The 20,126-nt window shown below is 35.5% G+C and overlaps 1 protein-coding gene across 3 annotated transcripts in view; it reads right to left on the reverse strand.

The window, feature by feature from the left end:
- WDHD1 (WD repeat and HMG-box DNA binding protein 1) overlaps positions 1-20,126 on the reverse strand; it is a 59,862-nt gene that overhangs the window by 13,635 nt on the left and 26,101 nt on the right. For all 3 annotated transcript variants that reach the window (XM_036104553.2, XM_036104555.2, XM_078053725.1), the window contains 7 exons: positions 18,095-18,305; positions 15,148-15,335; positions 13,186-13,370; positions 9,777-10,018; positions 6,461-6,598; positions 5,561-5,717; positions 69-183 (listed from right to left, as the gene is read on the reverse strand). In XM_036104553.2, the coding sequence (XP_035960446.1) occupies positions 69-183; positions 5,561-5,717; positions 6,461-6,598; positions 9,777-10,018; positions 13,186-13,370; positions 15,148-15,335; positions 18,095-18,305 (1,236 nt within the window). The remainder of the gene's footprint in view (positions 1-68; positions 184-5,560; positions 5,718-6,460; positions 6,599-9,776; positions 10,019-13,185; positions 13,371-15,147; positions 15,336-18,094; positions 18,306-20,126) is intronic.

Raw genomic sequence — 20,126 nt, forward strand, 5'->3', positions numbered from 1 at the left:
TTTTAAATGTCTACATCACAGGCATTATATTATCAAATTCAGAGTGTCAAGGTAAGATTTCCACATACCTCCATTTGTCCTTTCTCTGTTGCAATCTGACAATAAGGAAGCTTAAAGGATAATATAGCTACAGCAGGGCGCGGAAGAGTGGGAGGAAACCGAGAACCTTTGCAAGGAATGCACCTGTCAGTAAAAAAAAAGTCTCACCACAAAAACTTCCACCCAAATCATAAAAACTGTTAAAATATAAAATTTCTTAAATTCAGTAACTTGGAATAATATTATGCCAATAGCTGGCTTAATAATATACAACAAATTACTCTTTTTAACTTCACACCTGATTAGGTTTAAAAACTATCCCTCCCCATGCATTTCAAGAATTTCAACAATCCCTCCTCACATCAGTTTTTCCTTAGCAAATTGCCCACTTTTAAAATATGGCAGCTGTGCCATAAAGACTTGTCAAGGGATCCATGTTATAAAACAGATCACCCAAGATGAAATGCTGATAAAGCATTTCACTTTTATTTATCAGTTTGGTAAAAGTGTCAAATAAGAGAAAAAGATGGTGTTATGTCCAATACAGATAAGTGTCTATTACTAGATATTGGTAAAAGTGAAGCAGAAAATCCAATATATACCTGGTTATAATATATACCTGCTCTGCTAAATCAATGGTTGCCTTATGTGGTAATAAATAGCTCAGTGGGCAAGAACTTTGTCTAAACCTTTTCTGATTAGGATATGTAAGGTATTTAAAGACGACCATCAGTATGAATACTAATGTAATTTATTAATTAAAAAGCATTCATTAATCACAGAATGATATACGCACGTAGAATACCCTTTTAACTTATGTACTCCAAATTATTTATAAGAAAACCACTGGAAAACCATGCTCACACACTGTAAGTACCTTGGGTGAATTTTCTAATTTTTCTAGTCATTTAAAAATATAGTACAATAGTCAATGCTTATTAATAACCACCCATTTATAGTACAGCCTTTTAGTCATGGCTTAAAGTCATGACTTTCTTAAAGGGAAATACTAAGTAGAAATCAGATCCTTTGGTATAAATTTTTTTCATAAGTGTCTAATATTATCAAATGCCCACTAGAATAATTAAAAATTAATAAGTGGCAATACTCAGGAATTTTTTTCAAACTACAGAGGCCCCCCCTTCCTAATAAGATTTGAATACACCTTCTTTTTGTGACCATATAATAAAAATACAAACATGTTTTTAGAGCTCCAATATTTTTGAACATATAATTTCATTTCTTCTTCTTCCTTCCCTTTTATGATTTCATGTAAATCAGTGGTTGTCACCACACAATGTGAGGTAGCAGTGTGAATACTTGAAAAAAATCTCTTGTAGCAATTCTGTCATTCACAAAAGCCAGTGGTTTATTAGTTATGCAAAATGAAAAAGAACATGTGCATTCAGAAAGGAATACGTCTAATTATATACTTATATATGTATATTAACAAAATCAGAAGTAACATTGGGAGTAATCTTAATTGCCTTAACATTTATTTTTTCTATAAAAATACATACTCTCTTGTTTAAAAACATTTTATAGCTCAAATATTTTATTGACTTAGTCATAGTAAGCAATTGTCACAAAGAAAAATTAGGATTTTATTTATAGTTTTTTCAAGCCACATTTACATCAAAGCAGAGTACTAATTCACATTTCTTATCTTTTAAAGACTTGAAATAAAAAGACCTGTTCTCCATTAAATATCCCTTTCATGGAAGAAGAGGAAAAGCAAACTCATTTGACTGCTAATTTGGTGGGTTTTGCCTACAATGAATGAGCTTCCTGGAAACTGTGTGGCTAAACCATCTGGAGGAGAAAATGGAAAAAATAAACTACGGTTTACCAAGAAGACAAAATTACTTAAATTCCTTTTCAAATTAATAATAAAACTTGCTCTCTTACTAAAGGAAGAGTTGAAAAAATACCAGACTAGAGAAAATTGGGGCCAATGTCCAGACTAAGCTTCCCTCAGGCAACAAGTTTTGCTTTGTGTCCTGGGTTGCATGGAGGAGACTTTGTTCACAACTTGTTTAGAGCAGTTACTCACGAGTAGATAATGATTTTACCAGCCAACTCTTCCACTGCTGGCCTTATTTACCTTTATGTAGTGTAGCACATATAGTCAGTACTGTAACAAACGCTAGTTAAACAAACAAAACTCAAAAAAAGAATTTGTTTTCAAGCATGTTAAATAACTCTTAAGAGCTTTTAAAAGCTAAAGAGAAAAGGAAGGGAGGCAGATGTTTGTAGAGAGCAAAGTAAACTCAGTTATATATTAACCAGTAGTGATCATGAAAAAAAATCTTCAGAGGAAACAATAAAGACAGTTTTTGCTAAACTGATGTGCGTTTCAAATGGAGATAGAAGTGACAGCTTCTATAGATTAGTAATTACTCATATTCATGATTAAAGGCAGGTGTTTTGTATGGACTCAAATGACGTGTTTTTAATTCTTTTATTTATATCCCTAGGAGTTGAACAGTTAAGTCATATGCTAACTCTATTTTTAACCGTTTCAGGAAATGCCAAACTGTACCAGTTTATATCCCTACCTAGTGCTGGTTAGGGTTCCAATTTCTCCACATGCTCAACAGCACTAGTTATTGTCCATCTTTTGGATAATAACCATCCTAGTGGGTATGAAGTGGTATCTCTGTGGTTTTGATTTGCATTTCCTTAATAACTAATGATGCTTAATAACTAATGAATATCTTTTCATGCGTTATAAGCCACGTGTGTTTTCTTTTGAGAAATGTCTATTCAAATACTTTGCCTATGTTTTGAGTTAACTTTTTTTGAGTTACAAGAGTTCTTTATATATTCTGATACACATCCCTTATCACATAAATGATGTGTTTCATCTTTTAAAAAATCTACATAGTATTCTAGTGTACACTTGTACATAACATTATTACCTATTCTTCTACTAATGGAAATTTAGGATTCCAATCCTTTGCTAATATCAACAATCCTACAATGTAGGATATCTTTTACATGTATCATTCCCACATGTGCTAGCAGCAGTACTTCCTAAACTTTAATGCGCACACAAAGCACCTGAAGATCTTGTTAAAATGCAGGTTCTGATTCAGTAGGTCTAAGTGATGCCTGAGATTCAGTGTTTCTTTTTTTTTTTTTTAAGATTTTATTTACTTGAGAGAGAGAAAGTGTGCGCATATGCATGTACGAAAGAGAGCATGGCGGGGTGGGGAGCTGACATGGGGCTTGATCACAGGACCCTGGGATCATGACCTGAGCTGAAAGGATATAATTAACCAATGAGCCACCCAGGTACCCTGATATTTGGCATTTCTAATAAGCTCCCTGGTGATGCTGATGCTGCTGGTCCATGGATCACACTTTAAATAGCAAGTACTAGTATATATGCTGGACAAATCCTAAGGCAGATAAAAAAGCACATGCATTTCTAATTCTGGTAGTTCTTGACAAATTGCCTTCCATAGGGATTGTAACCAATTTATACTCCTAACAGCAATTTTAAGTTTGATTATTTCCCCCCAGCCTCACCAACTAAGAGTGTTATCAAATTTTCAGATTTTCCTCATTTGATAAGTAAAAAGAGAATTCTTTTTAGTTTTGATTGTATTTTTCTTATTTTGGTATCTTTTCATATATTCAAGAGCCATTTTTATTTTCTTTTCTAACTACTGCCTTTCTTGAAATAGTCTACTTACAGCTTCTGTGATATGACCCTCTTCAAGTGGTTTTTCTCTTATTTGCTTAGCTAATATTCCTTTTCCTCATTCAAAAGCTCCTTCTCCCAATATCTGACCTCTAAATGTTGGAATTTCTAAGGGGTGGGTTCTGTGACCTTTTTTGTTTCTTTCCCTCTCAGTGATCTCGTTTATTACTATGACTTTAAATACGTTCTATATTCTGGTGATTCCCAAATTTATATCTTACAATCATGTATTACAATACTTTCTTGATATCTCCATTTGGATATCCTGCAGGCATTTCAAACTTAACAGACCCAAGAGAGAATTCGTTTTCATGTCTCTTATTTCTGTAAATGGTACAACTATCCATCTAGTTGCTTTAATTGGAGACACGGGTGTCATTATTGAGTCTTCTCTCTCACTCCCAACACCCCATCTATCACAAAATCCTACTGTTTCTATCTCAAATCTAGTTCCCTTAATTTCTACTGCCCCCACACTAATTCCAGCTATCCTTATAGCTCAGCTAGATGACTGCAAAATCCTCCTCAATGTTTCTCAATGGAGGCACTGATAGCACTTGGGGAAGGATAATCTGTAGTTGAGCAGGTCATCCTGCACACTGTAAGATGTTTGACAGCCCTGGCCACAGCTCTCTAAATGCCAGGGTAACTCCTAATCATTGTGATGGCTAAAAATACTACCCCACATCTCCAAACATCCTCAGAGAGCAGGATAAATCCCCTGACTGAAAACTGGGCTCCCTACTTTGTCTTTCCATTTACCACATGTATTTTTCTTTTTATAGTATAAATCAGATTACATCACTCCCCAGATAAAACTGTAGAATGGCTTCATGATACAACTTCAAATGAAATACTAACTTCTCTGTATGGTCTATGATGCAGCCTGTGTCTAACTTCCTGATATCATCATGGACTTAGGCCTCCCATCAACCCTCACTTCTCGTATGCTAGCCACATTTACATTCTTTCAATTCTTTAAACATACCTAGCTCTTTCTGACCTGAGGACCTTTATACATGCTGTCTATTCTGCATGGATCATTTTTCACTCCATTTTTGCCCAACAGACTCCTTGGCTTTGGGTCTCATTTTAATACTATCTGTATTAAGAGTCCTATGTGACCATGCTACCTAGAACGTGCCCTTCTGTTATTCCCCATCATGGGTCTACTCAAGATTAATTTGTGGCATTTATCCCAAGGAGTAATTAACATTTACTTATTTCTGTTATCTGTCTCCCCAGTCTATAAGCTCCATGAAAGCAGAGACCTCTTTGTTCACCAAGTACCCACACAATACCACTGCCAACTACTTAGACCAAGAAGATATCAGGTGTCAAAAAAGAGGAAAATATTTAATATTGAATAGAGACTATACAGATTGAGTTTTACACTTGCAGTCAACTACTAAATTTCTATTAGCCCTCTCCCTGGTTATAATTACTGAGGCTTTTAAAAATCTCAAAAAGCCACTAAATTATTCAATTCTAAATCATAGTTTAAAATAAAAGGCTGTAATAAAAGATGAAATGCCACATTTAGCCAGAACTCCCTTCCCTGTCTGGCTGAAATAATACTACAGTTACACCAATAAACTTAATTTCTATTTTGTTCAGTAAGTTCTAAGTCATGTTGAAAACTTCAAAATGAATATAAACAAATTTCTAAGCTAGTGAATATGGAAAGCAAATAAATGAACTAAGGTAAAGGACAAAAAAAATTTTTAAATACCTTTAAACAAAAGAGTACAAAACAAAAAATTTCAAAGTACTTTTTAGAAAGAATCAACTGAGCACTTTCTAATAGCCTACCTCAGTTGCTGGGGATTTTCATGGATACCAACCACCCAGTAATGATCAGATTTTCCTTTGCAGTGTTCTCTTGTGTTACATATGGGAGTCCATGTATTACCAAGCCCTCTGTTAAGCATTCGAACAATGCCTTCTGAATCCATGTAACAGGGGGTACCTACACAGCAAATGAAAAAGAAATCACTCGGGGGAAACAGCTACATATTTGTGAAATAAATCCTATTTAAAAAATACATACCAATGATTCAATTGTCAATTCAAAAGCAAAAAGGTGAATAATTAAAGATCATTTCCCACAAAACTTCATTAACCACACAGAGTAAGATCTAACTGAATAAAAGAAAAAAAAAATTGCATGTGATATGACTAAAATTTATCCAAGAGAAAAAGCTGATAGTTTCAGTGAGAACTATGCCACCTGCTGGAATATAGCAGTATTTGTAAAAGACAATTTCAGTAAAAAAAAAAAAAAAAAAAAAAAAAAAAAGGTTAAACCCGAATCTGAAGTTTCGCTAGTTAAGAGAGACTTGGAAAAATGATCAGAACCTGATGCACAGTGATGATCTAAAGGTCTTTGTCTTTAGTACTCTTCTTCCTCTTGCTTTCTTGGCCTTGTCACTGTTGTGTTTCCCAACTCCTCCTTGCTATCCATAACAAACTTTTAGAGAAATGTATTTCTCTCTTTGTATGTTTTCTAACCAGAATTCACATGAACAACAGATCTTATACATAAAACAATGGCTACCTTGCCTAACAATTCGTTTCCCACTGCCAACATAGTAAAGGAATTTAAACATACAATATAGACAATTTGCCTTAAAAAAACAATTAGGAATAAAACAATGGAACAATTTCTACTTGAAAAAATGTCTTTAATATAAATAAATGAGTTTATCTTGCCTTCAGCTGAAAATCCAACCCACACCAGGTAGGATTTCCTCGTAAGAGGAAGAGGATCACCATGTAATATTTGTTTTTTCTTTTTCCCCAGCTCTAGCAGTTGAACTCCAAGGCACTGATCACCATCAAATCCTGTACCTAGTGAGAATATATAAATAGAAATCAGGTATCAAAGGCTATTTAGCTATAAAGCAGTCTAGAGTACCTTCTGTGAATTGACTTGATTTTGTGATGAATTCTTATATTAACTAACACTACCTTTTATGGATAACCCACCTGGTCTGAGGTACCATTCAGGTATTAGAAGCAGAATACTATGTTACAGGGACTAGTTATATAAAGTGGTATTAAGTGGTAATTCATTCACCCAAGAAATATTTACAAAGAGTTTACTATGTGCCAGGTACTAGGGCTACAATGGTAAAGACATGTCCTCATGAAATTTATATTCAGGTAGGGGAAGACTAACTTTGAAAAAGAAAAAAAATGTGAAGTGTTATCAAAGAATTAAAATAATAATGTGATACAGAGTGTCAGGCTGAGTGATTATTTTAGACTGGACAGTCAGAGGTGGCCTCTTTGAAAAAGTGAAATTTAGCTGAGATATAAATTGCAAATTAGTTAGGGGAAAGAGCTATAATATAGTAAGCAGAAGGAACAGCTAATGAAAAGGTCCTAAGATGGGAACAAGCTTGGTAAATTTGAAGAACACAAAGAAGCTAGTATGGCTAGAATGAATAACATGGAAGTGGCAAAAGATAAAGTTGAAGAGGCAGGCAAAGGTCAGATCATGTAGGACGTTCCTAGCTGTGATACAAAGTTTGATTTTTATTCTAAAGCAATGGGAAGTCATCAGAGGAATTTGAGCAGAAGAGGGACGTGTTCAGATTTATGTTTTTAAAAGATCACTCAGGCTGCTATATGGAGAATGGACTGTGGAAGGCAAGGACTGAAGCTAACAAGCCAGTTACAGGGCTACTAGTTCAAGAGAAGACATCTGGGTTGGACTGGGGTTTTAGTGGAGGAGATGAAAAGACGGTTTGGAATGTTTTTACTCGATGGAACTGACACGGTGATACAACTTCACTGACAGGGTGATATAGGGGGATGAGGGAAAGAGAAGAATCCATGATTCGTTTCTGCCTTGAGGGGCTGGGTTAATATAATAGTATGCCATTTACTCAGATGGGGAAAACTAAGTAAAAGGCAAGGTGGAAGGTAAAAAACAAAAACAAAACCCCAAAGGTTTTATTATGGCCAAGTTAAGTTTGAAATGTGTATCAAAATTGTACAAAGAGATTTGAAGTGGCCACTGGATATGTAAGTCTGTAGATACAAGGAGAGGGTAGGGCTGGTGATACTAATGTATAAGTCATGTACACACAGATATATTTAAAGCCACAGGCCCTGGGGTGCCTGGGTGGCTCACTTGGTTGAGTGTCTGCCTTCAGCTTGAGTCATGATCCCCAGGTCCTGGGATCGAGCCCCACATCAGGCTCGCTGCTCAATGGGGAGTCTGCTTCTCCCTCTCCCTGTCTACCACTCTGCCTACTTGTGCTCTCTATCAAATAAATAAATAAAATCTTAAAAAAATAAATAAATAAAGCCACAGGCCTTAAGGAAATATCCCAGAGTAGTTTCTCAAACTGCATTTTTGAGCTATGAGTCAAGAAATCAATTTAAAGTTACAAAGAGTGTTTAAAGGAAACCGAAATCAGGGGCGACTGCCTGGCTAAGTCAGTTAAGCATCTGCCTTCGGCTCAGGTTAGGATCCCTAGGTCCTGGGATCCAGCCCCGCATCGGGCTCCTTGCTCAGCCTGCTTCTCTCTCTCCCTCTGCCTGCTGCTCCCCGCTTGTGCTCTCTCTCTCTCTGTCAAATAAATAAATAAATACATAAATAAATAAATAAGATCTTTAAAGAAAACGGAAATCAAAGAGTAAATACTGTCCATGAGACTTTTATTTCAGTTACATTTACAGATATATACAGAATAGCAATGTAGAACGTACTTCTTATTAGGGCTAACAGTCAAAAGACTGGAAGCTCCTCATCTAGAGAGGGTACTAGAGAAGAGAGACAGAGTCCTGGAGCACTCCAGCTAAGAGGCTGGCATAGGAGGTGCAGCCAGCAGAATAGCTAAAGGAGTTATCAGGAAGAAAAACATCCGGAGTGATGTCACAGAATCCAAAAAAGGAAAGTGCTGGATGGGGGATGGGTAAAATAGATGATAGGGATTAAGGAGTGCACCTGTTGTGATGAGCACTGGGTGATGTATGGAATTGTTGAATCACTATATTGTATACCTGGAACTAATATAACACTGTATTTTAAATATGCTGGAATTAAAATTTAAAAAAAGGGAGAAAGATGGAACTAGAGTGTACTGTGCTAAGCAAAATAAGTCAGTCAGAGAAAGATAAATATCATATGATATCACTCATATGTGGAATTTAAGAAACCCAACAGATGAACATAGGGGAAGGGAAGGAAAAATAAAATAAGATAAAAACAGAGAGGGAGGCAAACCATAAGAGACTCTATAGTTAAGAGAACAAACAGGGTTGCTGGAAGGAAGGTGGGCAGGGGGATGGGCTAGATGGATGATGGGTTATTAAGGAGGGCACTCATTGTGATGAGCAGTGGGTGTTACATGTTAAGTGATGAGTCACTAAATTCTACTCCTGAAACCAATACTACAGTATTTATGTTAACTTGAATTTAAATAAAATTTTTAAAAAATAGAAAAAGAAAGTGTTTCCAATGGAATGACCAAAAAAATAAGCATAACAAGATTATCAGTAATCTTTTTTTTTTTTTTAAAGTAAGCTCTAGGCCCAACATGGGATTTGAACTCATGGCCCTGAGATGAAGGTCACCTGCCCCATATCAATAATCTTGATAAAATCAGTCTTGACAACATAGTGGTGGGGACTGAAGACAGAATATGAGGTGAAGAAAAGGAAGCAGCAACTTTTTAAGTCATATTCAAGTTGACTTGCTCCTGCACACTAGAAGTTAGTTTATTTTTTGAGGCATTTAAACTCTGAAAATTCTTTTAAGATTTAGACATGGAAGTAACTAACCTTGGAATTCTTTCTAGAACAGTTTCCCTATAAATAAAATATTTTCATTTTCATTGCATTTAGTGAATACAACAAAATTCTGTACATTCAAAGACGACACTGATTCAAATACTAAAATGAATGCAAAAGCAGGTATATAACCCAAAACAACAGAAAGAGAAAAAAAACTCAAGTAATTTTCATTTTACTTCAGGTCCCGGTAAAATTATAAAAGACTAGAAAAAAAATCTACCTCTATGATAAGCAATGAAAAGCTGTTCTCCATGTCCTGCCATTGATACTACAGGCCCAGGAAGACTGAAGAGCTCTTTCTGAACACCTCCAATAGTGAACAATCGAAGGAGCATGGCACTGGTGGCAGCAGCTGCCCATCCCAGACCAAGACATATAGCTTCAATATCTTCATTCTGAGGCATGTCTACTATCCACTCTTTGCTTGAATCCCAAGAACTAAAGTGCAGACAGTGAAGCTTGCTAAAAATTGAGACAAGACAGAAACAACCAAACTTTCATATTTGATATTTTATATATATAAAACTAATCATGATACCCAGTGACAAAACCAAATAGCTAATTTTTTTATTAAACATAAATAGTACAAAAATAGCTTTGAGAAAGTAATTATGAAATATCCTTAAAATGAACTATATTAAAACCATTAACAGTTATGTTAACAGGGAAATGCTCATAACTTCATGTTTCACTAACAGGAAAATGCTCATAACTTAATGTTAAGTGAAAACAGGCAGACTAAAATCTGCAGAATATGATCCTAGGTTGCAAATGTGCAGAAAAATCACAACTAAATTTTTAAAAAGGGAAGAAGCATCAAAATGTTACAGAAGAGTTCTTTCACTGCCAAAAAAATTTAATACAGGAAAACAAAGGAAAAAAAGGAAAAACAATCACACATAATCCCACCAGCAAGATCCCACCACTGCTAACAATTTGATATATGTTTCCAGTCTTTTTTCTTTGCATAGATACATACATGTAAGTTATTAAAGTTAAGCTTGGGAATGCAGATACTATAGTATTTGGAACCAGAGGTAGTACTGATTTTCTGAAGAGTAATTTTAAATTCAATTTTTTTTTTTTTAAAGATTTATTTATTTATTTGAGAGAGAGAGAGTGAGAGCAGGAGCCAGCGGGGGGGGGGGGGGGAGCAGCAAAGGGAGAGGGAGAAGCAGAATCTGCTGAGCAGGGAGCCCGATGAGGGGCTCAAACCCAGGACCCTGGGATCATGACCTGAGCCAAAGGCAAACACTTAACCAACTGAGCCACCCAGGCACCCCTAAATTCAATTTTAAAATGAAAAGTAACATTGTATATAGCTGTGAAATAACATATCCAGGAAAATAGAGAAAGACACCTGAAATCAAAATTGCACATGGAAACAAATGTTCTAATTATGTAAGACTCTGAGTTGAAGACACTGAGGCAACAGTGTTTTATTTTAGTGAACTAATTTAATTCAATAATGAAGTATTGAGTGGATTTTACAATGTGTAAATTAGGAAACTACTAAAATGTTAAAATGTGTTTTTCAGACTCTAATGCATACTCAATCACCTGTGGATCTCATTAAAATGCAGATTTTGATTTAGGTCTGGGGTGGGGTCTGAGATTCTGTTTTCAACAAGCTTCCAGGTGACCCATGCCCCTAGTTTGTGGACCACACTTTGAGCAGCAAGAAGCTAATGTATTCAATCAGGATTAATTTCAAATCACCTCGGAGTTGGTAAAATCTATAATCGAGTATATAAGCACTAAAATCAGCTGAAGAAAAGAGATCAGGAAAAGGCAATCTGGCTAAAATAACTGAAAGCTGAATAAAAATATTTTTTCTTCCTTAAAAAAATATGGATAGATTCAGCATTTCACTGCTTTTCCATCATAATTCTGTCTATGTATCTGCTTACCCAATATTGTTCTGCCCCCTCCCTTTTTTAAAAGTTTCAGTTCTAACCTATAGTGACAAAAAAACCCCAAAAAACAAAAAAACAGAAAAAAACCCAGGTCAGTAGTTGTCTAAGGCTGGTATTAACTGCAAAGGGATACAAGGGTACATTTTTGAGTGATAAAAAATATTTTGAGGGGCACCTGGCTGGCTCAGTCAGTAGAGTGTGTGACTCTTGGTCTTGGGGTTGTGGGTTCAAGCCCTACATTGGTGTAGGGATTACTTAAAAATATAGCAGCAATGTCCACAATAGCCAAACTATGGAAAGAGCCCAAATGTCCATCAGCAGATGAATGGATAAAGGAGATGTGGTATAGGGACACCTCGGTGGCTCAGTCAGTTAAGCGTCTGCGTTAGGCTCAGGTCACAATCCCAGGGTCCTAGGATCGAGTACCGCATCGGGCTCCTTGCTCAGCGGGGAGCCTGCTTCTCCCTCTGCCTGCCGCTCCCCCTGCATGTGCTCTCTCTCTCTGACAAATAAATAAATTTAAAAAAAAATATGTGGTACACACACACACACACACACACACACACACACACACACACGATGGAATATTACACAGCCATCAAAAAATGAAATCTTACTATTTGCAATGACATGGATGGAACTTAAGTGTATTATACTAAGCGAAGTAAGTCAATCAGAGAAAGACAATTATCATATGATTTCACTGATAGGTGGAATTTAAGAAACAAAATGGAGGATCATAGGGGAAGAGAGGAAAAAATAAAACAAGATGAAACCAGAGAGGGAGACAAACCATAAGAGACTCTTAATCATAGGAAACAAACTGAGGGTTGCTGGAGGGGTAGGGGGGGTGGGGGGATAGGGTAACTGGGTGATGGACATTAAGGACAGCATGTGATGTAATGAGCACTGGGTATTATATAAGACTGATGAATCACAGATCTGTACCTCTGAAACCAAAAATATATTTTATGTTAATTAATTGAATTTAAATTAAAAAATGTTTGAAAAAAATTTAAAAAAATAAAAAATAATTTTTTGATTGTGATAGTTTTTACCTGAATACACACACATTCGTTAAACTCATCAAACTGTACACCTAAAACAGGTATATTTTATTGTACATGAATTACACTAATAAAGTAAATTTAAAAAGGAGGCAGGGGTTTATACAAAAAGAAATCTAGAAGAATACATACCAAATTGTTAACAGTGGTTATATCTGAGAATAGAATTCAGGGGGGGAGTTTTTATTTCCTAAAAATCCTGTACTGCTTTTTTGTTTACAGTATATATATTAAATATTATATGGAAATAATTATAATAATAATTATATAATATACCATATTATATACATCTGTATATTATATGTATATATCTTACAATAGTAATGAAACAGAGTAACAATGTTTAATCTAACTCTTTAATTTCTCTTGCAATTACAAATTGTGAATTGTGTCGTCAATTCCTCCCCCCTCCAACGCAGGGCTTGAACTCACAACCCTGAGATCAAGACCTGAGCTGAGATCAAGAATCAGATGCCTAACCGACTGAGTCATCCAGACGCCCCATGTCATCTGAAATTGTAATCAGAGAATGTAAAGGACAGGACAATTAGGCAAAAACAGACATGTTCTGAGGTATTATGTATGAAACTCTTCTGTATCTAACAATTCAGCAGTGACAAATTCTTCCTAATAATCTGGAATTTACCTTGCGAGTTCATCAGTGCTTTCACATGCCAACAAAACAGCTTCGTAAGAAAGATCTGCTACTGTGTAATTCAAACTGTTTGATAAGTGTGTTGCATGGTGTATGGAGGTATCATGGAACTCCACATCTATGGCATTGTCTTGTTCATCATTATAGCAGCGAATAATTCCAACAGAGTTCCACACCTACAAACATTAAGGTTAAATACAAGTCTGAGAAAAATTAAAGGTCCTAGAATCAGTAGACTAAAGTAGTACAAATTAATAAATATAATTCAGTCTACCAAAATTGAAGTTATGGGAGCAACCACAGCTCATCTACCTTTAAATAGTTTCAAGTAAGAGTAGTGACATCAGAACTACAATTACTATCTATTCTTTTCATAAGAAGGCACATAAATATTTACTAGCAAATGGAGTATTTCATTTAATATTTTAAAAATTACATGACTGCCATAAAAAAATACAATTCTGAACAACCAAACCATTAAATTCTACAAAAGAAATATCTCAAAAATTTATTTACTTATAAATATGGATACAAATGACAGGATATTTTCCTATTCCAACTAACTGCTTTATACTGTAGGAAAAAATACACACATTTTAAGGCAACATAAATCAATACCGTTTAGAAAACTTACCTTCCACCCATATATACTACAGGCTCACACACTAGGCTCTAGTGTTTCCTTTTCTCTACTACAAATAACTATAAATAAAATAGCTGACAATAAAAAATTAAGACCTATTACTTGATGATTACGGACAGCAATAAAAATTTTATTAAAATAAAACATCACCTTTAATATTTACATACAAATTTATGCCAGGCCTATACCTTTCAAAAAGGACAAGAGGCAAAGTCCTCAGTGGAAAACCTTAAATAACCAACAAATAAAAATATATATATATATATATATATATTTTTTTTTTTTTTTAAAGATTTTATTTATTTATTTGAGAGAGAGAGAATGAGAGAGAGAGCACATGAGAGGGGGGAGGGTCAGAGGGAGAAGCAGACTCCCTGCCGAGCAGGGAGCCCGATGTGGGACTCAATCCAGGGACTCCAGGATCATGACCTGAGCCGAAGGCAGTCGCTCAACCAACTGAGCCACCCAGGCGCCCACCAACAAATAAAAATATTAAACTTTTAGTTCTCAAAACAAAAAGCTAATATATTCATTCATCCATTTAGGAAATATAATCTTAATGCCTACTGTGTCATACCTTTTTCTAAGTGCTATCAGTAAACAAAACAGAAACATTTCTTATTCTTCTGGAATTTACATTCCAGTGGGGTGGGTGGGGAAAAGAGGCAAATACTTTGTTTTCCATAGTACTTATCACCTTCTAATATATTAAACTAGGAGGTGCCTTCAAAAAACACCTTCTGGGGCACCTGGGTGGCTCAGTCGTTAAGCGTCTGCCTTCAGCTCAGGTCATGATCCCAGGGGCCTGGGATCAAGCCCCACATCAGGCTCCCCGCTCGGCGGGAAGCCTGCTTCTCCCTCTCCCTCTGCTGCTCCCCCTGCTTGTGCTCTCTCTCCCTCTTTCTCTGTCAAATAAATAAAATCTTTAAAAAAAAAAAAAAACACCTTCTAACTAGTGTTTTGAAATCAGTATAAACTTTTAAATAAAAATATGAGAAATCAAGTTTGGAAGTACAGTCAAGAGATATTGCAAGATATACAGTCACATTATGTTCATTATATGTCACTTTGCAAAGCAGAATTTCATTTAACATGATTTCCAATAATAAGGCTGAAATAAGATTAAAACTGTAAGTTAACCATAAAATAAATCAACACAAAATTATAATGAACCAAAGTGCTCCAGGCCAGTATCAAGGTTTTTAAAAATATTTTGTACCAAACAAAATTAATTATAATGAGATAAAATACTTACAAGTTAAAGAGTTAGATAAAACTATTTTAAAGTTAAGTGTAGATCCAAGGCTTACCATGAACCTATGTGTGAGATGCATGGGCGTAGAACCTGACTGGAATGGCTTTTGCCGGGGAGTTGGCATTGGCCCATCATAAAATGGCCTTTGGGATGTTACAAGTGGTAGATTATGAATGCTGTCTGCCTGATCATCTTCCTCCTCCTCTCTGAGAAGACTAGAACCAGTTTTTAACATTGTAACATCTAAAAAACAAAGAATTATAATTAGAGAATCATAAATACCAATGATCTTGAAAAAAGAAAGCATTATGCAATCTAAATAACCGTTTCCACTCATACTTAATAATATTAACATGCTATCTGCCTCTTCCACTATGTTAACATTTACAGTGATGGTGCAAAAACAATGGAGGGTAAAACTGTTGGTGTGGTAACATGAATTAGGGTAGTGGCACCAATCTGTATTAGTAGTCGACTAATACAGTTAGTTAACCACCACTCAATTGCAGTAAAAATACTAATTCTGTTGAATCTTGATCTAGCATAAATTTTTAAAAAAATGTTCTCTGTGCTAAAATGGGAAGTGTGCATAAAGTGTGATGTCTGCCCCCCCCCAAAAAAAAGCATTTGTGCAATTGAGTTGTAAGCTGAACTAGTTGATTTTTTCATGGAACATCATTTTTACTTGAAAGAATGCCAGATAAACTATGGCTATGCCGACCTTGGTATGTGGTAAACATTTTCTTTAAATAAATGAAGTTGATCATTTAAGAAAAATAACTGACAAATTTGTTGTCAATGATAAAATTTGAGTTTTCAAGCAAAAATCAGAATATTAGAAAACTTGTACCTGCCACCATGAGCTTGACTGCTTCCTAATATTTAAAAACTTCTGATGAGATTGGTGATGATACTAACAAATATAACCCTGGATAATGTGTCAATATTAAAAGACCCATAGACCTGCAGAGAATCAGTATTTTCCAAATTACCAATGCATATATTGCAAAATCAAACATGGTAAATTAAAAGATCCGTTCAAGTCAGACCAATGGATTTTAATGTAATACAGCTGGAATGTTCACTGGAGTTTCTGGATTCCACATTGCAAGTAAGTTGAATTTTTGCTACAGTAGCAAAGAAGAATATCTACAAGTATTTCAACAGGCTGTTAAAATATTCCCCTTTCAAACCACATGTTCATGTGAACCTGAATATTCTACACATACGTCAAGCAAAAACAACATATATGGCAGTAGACTGAATTCTGAGGCATGAGAGAATTCAAGTCATCTTCTATGCCAGACCCTAAAGAAACTTGCAAAAGGATAAAATAATGCCACTTATCTTACGAAATTTTCCATTTGAAACGTTTTTTATGTTTACATAAATGAGTATGTTAAATATTTTTTAAATTTCTCAGTTTTAGTTTCTAATATGGTAAATAACAATAGATATAACTCCATAAATGATTTTCTTTGGGATCCTCAAAAGTTTTTAAGAATGTAATGAGCTCCTGAGACCAAACATTTTAGGACTTCTGTCCTATAAAACCCTATATGATTTAAACGTAGCACAATTCACCACCATAAAATGGTATTTGGCATTTTACTTGATAATGTTCAAATGTGCTATTTTAGCATGCAAGTTGTTGCAATAGACACTTTATTTAAAGGTTTTTTATTTTATTTATTTTTTTAAAGATTTTATTTATTTATTTGACAGAGAGAGACACAGCGAGAGAAGGAACACGAGCAGGGGGAGTGGGAGAGGGAGAAGCAGGCTTCCCGCCGAGCAGGGAGCCCGATCCCAAGACCCTGGGATCATGACCTGAGCCGAAGGCAGACGCTTAACAACTGAGCCACCCAGGCACCCCTAAAGGTTTTTTAATTGTAATCTCTATTTCCTTAACAGATACTATACTATTCGGGTTACATATTTCTTGAGTTAGCTTGGTAGCTTGTTATCTTTCAAAGAATTTGTCCATTTTATCAAAGTTGTTACATTTATGGGCACAAAGTTGTTCATAACATTCTCCTTTATTCTTTTGTTATTAATAGCAGTGCTATCTTACAGAAATGAGTTACATATATAATTTTAAATTTTCTAGTAGCCTTATTTTAAATAGTAAAAAAAAAAAAACCCCAGGTCTAATTAATTTTAATATTATTTTATATTAAAATACTATAATTTCAACATGTACTCAACGTAAAAAAGGACTAAAATATTTTTGCATTCTTTTCATACTGTCTTCAAAATCTGGTTGCATTTTACACTTACAACACATCTCATTTTGAACTAGCCACATTTCAAGTGCTCAATAGCCACAGGTGGCTAGTGGCTACCATACTGGATACTATAGGTCTATAGGATCTATGGTGATGACTCTCCTCTCATTACTTATATTAGTCATTTGTGCCTTCTTTTTCTTTCTGGTCAGTCAGGATAGAGATTTAACAACTTTACTCATCTTTTCAAAGAATTAGCTTTTGGTTTCATTGACTTTCTTTACAGTTTTTTGGTTGTCAGTATCATTGAATTGTTTTTTATTTTCTTCCTTCTGCTAGTTTGGAGTTAATTTCCTCCTCTTTTTTTTTTTTTTTTTGAAGATTTTATTTATTTATTTGACAGAGAAAGACACAGTGAGAGAGGGAACACAGCAGGGGGAGTGGGAGAGGGAGAAGCAGGCCTCCCGCCAAGCAGGGAGCCCAATGCGGGGCTCGATCCCAGGACCCTGGGATCATGACCTGAGCCGAAGGCAGGCGCTTAATGACTGAGCCACCCAGGCCCCCCTCCTCTTCTTTTTCTAAATCTTGCTAAAGCAGAAGCTTAGATCATTGATTTGAAACCTTTCTAACATGTATTTAATACATTTCCCTCTATGCACACTGCGTTAGCTACATTCTACAAATTTAATAATGACTTCAAATAATACTTTTAATAAAAAATTGAAAAGATCAATCAACAGCACAGATAATCAGATCCACAAAGTCAATACATACCAACTGAGTTTTCATCATCTTCTAGGATGTGACTTCGCTGTCTAGGACGACCTGAGGCCAGCATGAGGTCGTCATCCTCTTCCTCATCATTTATAATCCTCTTTGAAAAAGAGGGGGTCTCAACTGCATTGTCATTTAGAAAATCACCAGCATTATTTGTATCATCTCCATCAAAAAGATCATTGTAATCCTTTTCCACTCTGCTAGAAACCTTGAACAAATTAACATAAATTACAAAGTATTAGTGAACTATTTAGATAAACTCAATTACTCAAAAGGCAATTCTGTAATATGCACCTATACATTCTACAAAGTAAACAAATGCCCTAACAAGAATAATTAATAAATGTACTTACGAGGACTATATATTTATGTGAGACCTAATCCTTACTTTAAGTGCCTTATAGTCTATGGATGGGACAGGAGTGTAGGACAGATATGTAAAGAAATACTATATATACCCCAAATACAAGGCAAGATTTTACTCCTCAAAAGTCATTCTCCAGAGAAGTCACCTAAAGTCCCCATAAAATCTCTTATTATAAGATATTCTCTCATTTACTTTTATTTTAAATATACTTTATTTGCTTAGGTAGGATATGTTTGCTTTCAATGATCTCATTTAAAGCTAGCTTTTTTATGGGCTTTTTTTTTTTTTTTGGATGCTTATAAAAGTAAATGGATAGAACCAACAGACAAAGGAGGCAAGGAAATTCAACATTAATCCCTGACTCCTAGGAATATGAACGTTGTAGATGTAGAATCTACCATTGTAGATCCCAGATATCACTGTAAACAGTTTTTGAGATCACATTACTATATTTGTTGGGTAATCTCCATGCCCAACATGGGCCTCGAACTCAAAACCCTCAGATCAAGAGATGCATGCTCTACGGACTCAGCCAGTCAGTGAGATCATTTTAAAAAGTGAATAGTGGGTGGCTCAGTCGGTTGAGCACCTGTCTTCAGCTCAGGTCATGAACCCAGGGTCCTGGGATCAAGCCCTGCGTCGGGCTCCCTACTCAGCAGGGAGTCTGCTTCTCCCTCTGCCCCCCCCCCACCGTGCTCATGCTCTCACGCTCTCTCTTGCTCTCTCAAATAAATAAAATCTTAAAAAAGAAAAAAGTCAATAGTAAGCAGATACACTGTAGAGTTCACAACTGACTCCTATAGGATAAATGAAAACTGTACAAATGTTAAGCCAATGGAAACTTATAATTTGGTATAAAATTCTAATGAGAGTGCCATTAACAGATTCAAAAGGACTTTATCACAAATCTTTTAGATGGAAGTACATAAAATTGTGTTCTAGAAAACTAATGTTTAATGAAATGAGAAAACAGGAAAAATATGCTTTTCTAAACTCCTGTATTTAAACATGATTTGAAAGGAATAATTAAGAACTGAATGCTCTACAAAAATATTTAACTTTTTCTTTATATTTAACTATTTTATCTATAGTCCTAAAAGTTTATGTACTCACTTTGTTAAAAACTTTTTTTGGATTTTCTTATTAAAAAAATGAGGATTTTTGGGGGGCACCTAGGTGGCTCAGATGGTTAAGCATCTGCCTTCGGTTCAGGTCATGATCCCAGGGTCCTGGGATGGAGCCCCACACTGGGCTCCTGGCTCAGCGGGGAGCTGCCTCTCCCTCTCCCTCTGCCTCTCCCCCTGCTCATGCTCTCTCTGTATATCTCTGTGTCTCAAATGAATAAATAAAATCTTAAAAATAAATAATAAAGGGCGCCTGGGTGGCTCAGTTGGTTAAGCGACTGCCTTCGGCTCAGGTCATGATCCTGGAGTCCCGGGATCGAGTCCCGCATTGGGCTCCCTGCTCGGCAGGGAGTCTGCTTCTCCCTCTGACCTTCCCCCCTCTCATGTGCTCTCTCTCTCTCACTCTCTCAAATAAATGAATAAATAAAATCTTTAAAAAAAAATAAAAAATTAAAAATTAAAACAAAACAAACCAAACAAATAAATAAATAAATAATAAAAAATGAGGATTTTTGCCTTATACTTATGATGAGGTCCA

The sequence above is a fragment of the Halichoerus grypus genome, chromosome 8, assembly GCF_964656455.1.
Source record: "Halichoerus grypus chromosome 8, mHalGry1.hap1.1, whole genome shotgun sequence".
In the NCBI taxonomy this organism is placed as follows: Eukaryota; Metazoa; Chordata; class Mammalia; order Carnivora; family Phocidae; genus Halichoerus; species Halichoerus grypus.